Source organism: Somniosus microcephalus, chromosome 2, assembly GCF_052327205.1.
Source record: "Somniosus microcephalus isolate GS21.2 chromosome 2, FLI_Smic_1.0, whole genome shotgun sequence".
NCBI lineage: Eukaryota > Metazoa > Chordata > Chondrichthyes > Squaliformes > Somniosidae > Somniosus > Somniosus microcephalus.
The window spans coordinates 283,886,149-283,893,463 of NC_140988.1; the positions used below are offsets into that span (position 1 = coordinate 283,886,149).

The 7,315-nt window shown below is 43.4% G+C and overlaps 1 protein-coding gene across 1 annotated transcript in view; it reads right to left on the minus strand.

Moving 5' to 3' along the window:
* LOC147123429 (phospholipid-transporting ATPase ID-like) overlaps positions 1 to 3,301 on the minus strand; it is a 342,460-nt gene extending 339,159 nt beyond the window's left edge. Inside the window, exons 1-2 of the mRNA XM_085966014.1 lie at positions 3,286 to 3,301; positions 2,572 to 2,630 (exon numbers count right to left, since the gene is read on the minus strand). Coding sequence (XP_085822140.1) covers positions 2,572 to 2,630; positions 3,286 to 3,301 — 75 coding nt within the window. The remainder of the gene's footprint in view (positions 1 to 2,571; positions 2,631 to 3,285) is intronic.
* Between the last annotated feature and the right edge of the window lie 4,014 nt (positions 3,302 to 7,315).

Here is a 7,315-nt window from a genome sequence, read left to right on the forward strand (position 1 = left end):
GCACTCTCCTCTGCACCCCCCTCCTGTGCAACCCCTCCTGTGCAGGCACCCCATGCACCCACCTGCTGTGCACCTCCCTGCTATGCACGTGTTGATCCCACCACAGTATGTCGTCGCTGCCATGGATGGCGATCGTCTTCCTCTTCTGATGTGCTGTCAAACACATCCAATGCGCCCTCCCATCCTGCTCTTGTCAGGTTAGAAAAAGCTGTATCCACACAAGAACTCTCTGCCAAACAATTGCCAGAGGGAACTGAGACACCAGATGTAATAAGTGAGATTTAATCAGAAGTTTAAATACTCAAAAGAACTGCAGCTCAATCTTGCCTCCGTTTCACTAGTCAGTTTCCCAAGCTCCGGGCTATTGGGAGTGTTGTCGGGGATTGGGTAGGAAGATCGCAGACCTCTGCAGCACAGTTGGGGCGGAGGGTCGGGAGTGCTGTCAGGGGTGGCTAGGAGGTTGGGGCCGGGAGTGGCGGTGATTATAGTGAGTACTTACCTTGTTTCACTTGCGCTAGCTACCTCAGGGCAAACCAAAGTTGCAGCAGGGACCAGAAGCAGGCGTTAGGCCCCTTATTTGCATATGCAAATAGACTGATGCCTGCTTCTGATGTGGGTAAAAGACACCTCTTGTTTGTCTTTTATAAAGATGACGTCCAGTGCGATTCGCAGCAGAAGTGTGCACACGCGCATCAGATGCCATTTTGGCACTCAAATGGCACCCGTAGCGACTAAACAACAGGCACTACCGATCCCATATTTCACACCCGTTAAATTTAAACCTAAGTAAAATTCAAATAAAAAACACCTCATTAACCTCTCCTGAGGATGTTAATTGCACCAATAAGTACCTGCCTGCCTGCACTAATTAATGCCCTGACTTCAGCAAGTCGGTTACTCGCAGGCATCCAAACGCGCCTCTGTTAAACCTGGAATTGGGCGCATTCAAGCCGGGTTGCGGTCGTGATCCAAAGAACAATTATTTTAACTACCCACCCGCCACCAAACCACCCGTTCTTGGGAGTTAAAATTCCCCCACAGTTCCTTAGTGGAGAAAGGAAAAGGAGTTATGGATTCATCTGGTTCCTTGTCACATATTTGTAGGGATACCAACATCCAGTGTTCTTCCAACATCCACCACTGGTGTACCGTAGCTGCAATGTGTACTATCCATAGGATGCACTGCAACAACAAGCCAAGGCTTCTTTGGCAGCAACTCCCAAACAAACCCTCGACCTCTACCACCTAGAAGGATGAGATCTGCAGGTGCATGGGAACACCATCACCTCCAAGTTCCCCTCCAAGTCACACACCATCCTGATTTGAACACCTTACAGCATTGTGGGAGCGTTTTCACCACACAGACTACAGTGGTTCGAGAAGAAGGCCCACCACCACCTTCTCTAAGGCAAGTGACAGGCAATAAATTTCAGCCTTGCCAGCGAAGCCCACATCCCGAGAATTTTTAAAAAATTCATTCATGGGAAGTGGACATTGCTGGCAAGGTCAGCATTTATTGCCCATCCCTAATTGCCTTCGAGAAGGTGGTGGTGAGCCTTAAACCGCTGCAGTCTGTGAGGTGAAGGTGCTCTCACAGTACTTTTAGAGAGAGAGTTCCAGGATTTTGACCCAGCGACGATGAAGGAACAGTGATATATTTCCAAGTGAGGATGGTGTGTGACTTGGGAGGGGAACTTGCAGGTGGTGGTGTTCTCATGTGCCTGCTGACCTTCGAGGTGGTTTAGGTCGTAGGTTTGGGAGGTGCTGTCGAAGAAGCCTTGGTGGTCAATCTCCGAGGATGTGCGGCAATTGACAGGTATGACTCTTGAGCCTACTATTTTCCTTTGTGGTAACATCACAGAAGCTTTCTCTTCCTTGCAGTTACCAGTGGAACGATATCTCCGTGAAGGCCATCATTCACGAACTTTCTTGGACAAGACAATGAACTGATCTTTATCATTCATAAATTATCTGATCAGCTTCACTTGTGGAAATGTAAATTATATTACATGGATGTTCAAGGTCTATGTTCTACTGAAACTGCCAACAGAAATGTGTTCAGAAATATTTTCTGAAACACCACCAGCATCAGTTTGCCTGAAATCTGTTCTAATCATCCCACTCAATGTAACCAAACCCAGTTTTCTTGCACTGGGCAGTGTTTCAGTACAGAATTCTATGTTTGGGTGGTCTTACAAAACTGTATTTTTTGCCACTGTGCTTAATAATGAATGCAGTTCACTGCAGATGAAAACAGTATGAAATTAGACCACATGTGACAGCATAGCCAGAATCCCATACCAAGAATAACCATATATAATGCAGTTACTGACCACACTAACCTTGGCTCCAGCAGAATTATCCTCCACTATAAGGGTAAGATATTAACAATACCACAACAAGTCAGATATTTGACGTAACAAATTATATTTTTATATATTGTTTTACAGCCAGTGCATACCAGGCATTAAACCTGGGATCTCCCCAATTCTGTGCCATACTATACAGTGCATTTACCCACTAAGCCATCAAGGATGCATTGTCAACATTTAATATTTTAAGTCTACTTACCACATAATGGAATTTCATATTGAAACCTCTGTCATTTGCCCTTAAATGTCGCTCTTCCTCTGTGAAACAAAAGTGAAAAACTAAGTTACACAAACATATGTACTTGAAGAGGATTAGCTTGCAAGGTTATGGGGATAAAGCTGGGGTGTGGGTCTAAATTGGACAGCTCTTTCAAAGAGCCAGCACAGGCATGTCAGACCGCATGACCTCCTTCTGTGCTGTAAAATTCTACATATATTAATGACAAATAAGTGCTCAGAGTTAATGCGCTTCACAATTTTCTTAATTGCTCATCTTGATTCTACGAGTACAGCTTAAAATTTTAATACAAGGCCAATGTAGTTTAAAAATAACAAGAACATCAAAATAATAGGAATGGGAAAAAACTATTTTGCCCATTCAACTCACTGAATTGAAGTCTATTTTCTGGATCTATGTACCAGATACACTATTCCATTTTCATCCTGCCTTGAAGACAACTCTGTATCTTTGCACCCCTCCTTACCAGGTCCTCATGTTTCCTTCTTAAAGGAATAAAAAAAACACTGCAAATGCTGGAAATTAAAAAAAAACACAAAAAGTGACAGGAAAAGTGTAGGTTTGTCACCATCTATAAAGAGGAAAGATACATGAACATTTTGGGTACAATTCTGGTGAAAGGTCTATACCCAAAATAACAGCCAATCTTTTCTCTATAGATGGTGACTGACTTACTGTGTGTTTCCAGCATTTACTGTCTTTATTCCTTCTTTGTGTTTCCTAAATGCAATCATACCTCCTAATTCTTTACTCCGAGTTTCACTTAAGGAGCAACTCAGTTTCCACTTCAACAATTCCTTTCATACACGTCAGCTGTAGATTTCACAGCACAAATATGTACATAGCATATTTAGATTTCTGATTTCAATATGAAGCATATTTTACATGGTACATCAAAGATATCCCTCTCAACAACTTCAGCATTACGAAGTTCAAATACCAGATTTTTTTAAAGTGGCAACTATCAGTAATGTTCTGCATCTCACTGTCTAAACTTTGTCATTTCTGCATTTCAAAAATTATATATAATTAGTAGATTTCATGTGACATTCCTCATAGTGGGTCGGAGGATACGCGTTTTAATAGTAATACGGATGTTATCAACAAAATATGGTGGAGAAAGTGTCAGAGAAACTAAATGTGACATTTATACGTCCATGCAACACTTAAAACACATACATGAACAATGCCCCATATTGAAACTCTTCTGTTTTGCACAGAATAATTGCAAAACAGAAAATTGTACATATATTACATAAGATTGCTCATGGTACATTGAAGGATACACTATGTAAGCTGTTTGCACCAACTTCATGTTGGCAGAACTGTCTCTTCAGTGTTGTCTGTATTTCTTTTGTAATTTTGTTCTTTGCTCTGTGTGTCTGTCTTCTTTTCTGCTTCTATGAGTGTTATTTTGTTTTCTTTCTGCATTATCTTCTTCTGGATTTTGTCTACATCTTTGCTGTGTCCTGCCCAGTGTACTTGTTAGGCAATTGTGTCTCTTGTCCACTGAAGCACAACTTATCATCAGTGCAACTTATTTTGCTTGCAAGTCTTTTGTCTTTGCTGAGTTGGTGTCATGTCCTGCTCCTGTTTTAGTTCCATTCTTCCTGTAGCCTTCTGCTTCCTCTTTCCTGGTCTTCCGCTATGTCAACTTTCTCTGTTATTTGATGTCGACACTGACCCTTTTCTGTCTCTACAGGAGAAGGTCAGTGAAGCCCCCTTCTCCTTCATTTTCAGTTGCTCCCCCAATTCTTTTGTACCCCAATGTCCCTTTCCATTCTTCCTGTTGTTCTGATCCCATTAGCATTACATTGTTGGCCTGTTCTTCTCACTGCTTACCCCATCTATAGTCAAGTGTCCTCATCCTTCCCCCGCCATCAAGGCAAAAAAGGGAAGCCTATATCAGATGTTGTGAGCTCAATACTGCAGAAAGCCTAGAAGAGTATAGAAAGTGTAGGGGTGAAATTAGAAGGAAATTAGGAAAGCAAAAAGAAGGCATAAAAAAATACTGGCAAGTAGAATCAAAGAAAACCCAAAGATCTTTTATAATTACATAAAGAGCAAGAGGATAACTAAGAAAAGAGTAGGGCCAATCAGGGACCAAAATGGTGATCTATGTGTGGAGGCGGAGGGTGTGAGTAAGGTACTTAATGAATACTTTGCAGTTGTATTCACAAAAGAGAGGGGTGATGCCAGCGTTGAAGGTAAGGAGGAAGATAGTGAAATATTGAACGGGATAAACATAGTAAGAGAGGAAGTATTAAGTGGTTTAGCATCCTTGAAAGTAGATAAATCGCCAGGGCCAGATGAAATATATCCTAGGCTATTAAAAGAAGCAAGGGAGGAAATTGCGGAGGCTCTGACCATCATTTTCCAATCCTCCCTGGCTACAGGAGTGGTGCCAGAGGATTGGAGAGCTGCTAACATTGTACCATTGTTTAAAAAGGGAGGAAGGGATAAACCGAGCAATTACAGGCCAGTTATTTTAACCTTGGTGGTGGGCAAATTACTGGAATCAATTCTGAGGGACAGTATCAACCTTCATTTACAAAGACACAGATTAATCAAGGACAGTCAGCATGGTTTTGTTAAGGGAAAGTCGTGTCTGACTAACTTGATTGAATTCTTTGAGGAGGTAACAAGGAGGGTCGATGAGAGCAGTGCGTTTAATGTAGTCTACATGGATTTTAGTAAGGCTTTTGACAAGGTCTCACATGGCAGGCTGATCAAAAAAGTAAAAGCCCATGGTATCCAAGGGAGAGTGGCAAACTGGATCCAAAATTGGCTCAGTGGCAGGAAGCAAAGGGTAATGGTTGGGAGGAGTTTTTGCGACTGGAGGGCTGTTTCCAGTGGGGTTCCACAGGGTTCAGTACTTGGCCCCTTACTTTCTGTAGTATATATTAATGATTTAGACTTAAATGTAGGGGGCATGATAAAGAAATTTGCAGATGATACAAAAATTGGTCATGTGGTTGAAAGCTTTAGACTGCAGGAAGATATCGATGAACTGGTCAGTTGGGCAGAAAAGTGGCAAATGGAATTCAATCCGGAAAAGTGTGAGGTGATGCATTTGGGGAGGAGCAACAAGGCAAGGGAATACACAATTAATGGGAGGATACTGAGAGGTGTGGAGGAACAAAGGGACCTTGGAGTGTATGTCCACAGATCCTTAAAGGTAGCAGGACAGGTCGATAAAGTAGTTAAAAAGGCATACGGAATGCTTTCCTTTTTAGCCGAGGCATAGAATATAAGAGCAGGGCAGTTATGCTAGAACTGTATACAACACTAGTTAGGCCACAGCTTGAGTACTGCATGCAGTTCTGGTCACCACATTACAGGAAGGGTGTGATTGCACTGGAGAGGGTGCAGAGGAGATTTACGAAGAAGTTGCCAGGACTGGAAAACTTGAGCTATGAGGAAAGATTGGATAGGCTGGGGTTGTTTTCCTTGGAACAGAGGAGGCTGAGGGGGAGATTTAATTGAGATGTATAAAATTATGAGGGGCCTAGATAGTAATTGGTAGAATGATTAGAAGTAAAATTTCACCCAGAGGGTGCTGGGGGTTTGGAACTTACTGCCCGAAAGGGTGTAGAGGCAGAAACTCTCATCACATTTAAAAAGTACTTGGACGTGCACTTGAAGAGCCGTAACCTACAGGGCTACGGACCTAGTGCTAGAAGGTGAGATTAGGCTGGGTAGCTCTTTTCCGACCGGCATGGACACAATGGGCCGAATGGCCTCCTGTGTCGTTATGATTCTGTGATTCTATGTCCTAAGCCTTTTCACTGTCCTTCCCTCAACCTTGGTCCATTCCTCATGGTTTCCCATCTGTAGCTACCCTCTACACTGTCTCTGCGAATGCAGACAAACTATAAACCTGCCAGGTCTACCGAGAAATTCAGCTCTTTTGTCCATGTTTGGACCAAGACGATAATGAGGTCTGGAGCCGGGTGGTCCTGGCGGAACCCAAACTGAGCATCGGTGAGCAGGTTATTAGCGAGTAAGTGCTACTTGATAGCACTGTCAACGACACCTTCCATCACTTTGCTGATGATTGAGAGTAGACTGATGGGGCGATAATGGAATGGAATGGACTTGTCCTGCTTTTTCTGGAGAGGGCATACCTGGGCAATTTTCCACTTTGTCGGGTAGATTTTTTTTAAATTAGTTTATGGGATGTGGCCGTCGCTGGCAAGGCCAACATTTATTGTGCATCCCTAATTGCCCTTGAGAAGGTGATGGTGAGACGCCTTCTTGAACCGCTGCAGTCAGTGTGATGAAGGTACTCCCACAGTGCCGTTAGGGAGGGAGTTCCAGGATTTTGACCCAGCGATGATGAAGGATCGGCGATATACTTCTAAGTCAGGATAGTGTGTGATTTGGAGGGGAACTTGAAAGTGGTGGTTTTCCCATGCGTCTGCTGCCCTTGTCCTTCTAGGTGGAAGAGGTAGCGGGTTTGGGAGGTGCAGCCGAAGAAGCCTTGGCGAGTTGCTGCAGTGCATCTTGTAAATGGTAAACACTGCAGTCACAGTACGTCGCTGGTGGAGGGAGTGAATGTTTAACGTGGTAGATGGGGTGCCAATCAAGCGGGCTGCTTTGTCCTGGATGGTGTCGAGCTTCTTGAGTATTGTTGGAGCTGCACTCATCCAGGCAAGTGGAGAGTATTCCATCATACTCCTAATTTGTGCCTTGAAGATGGCAG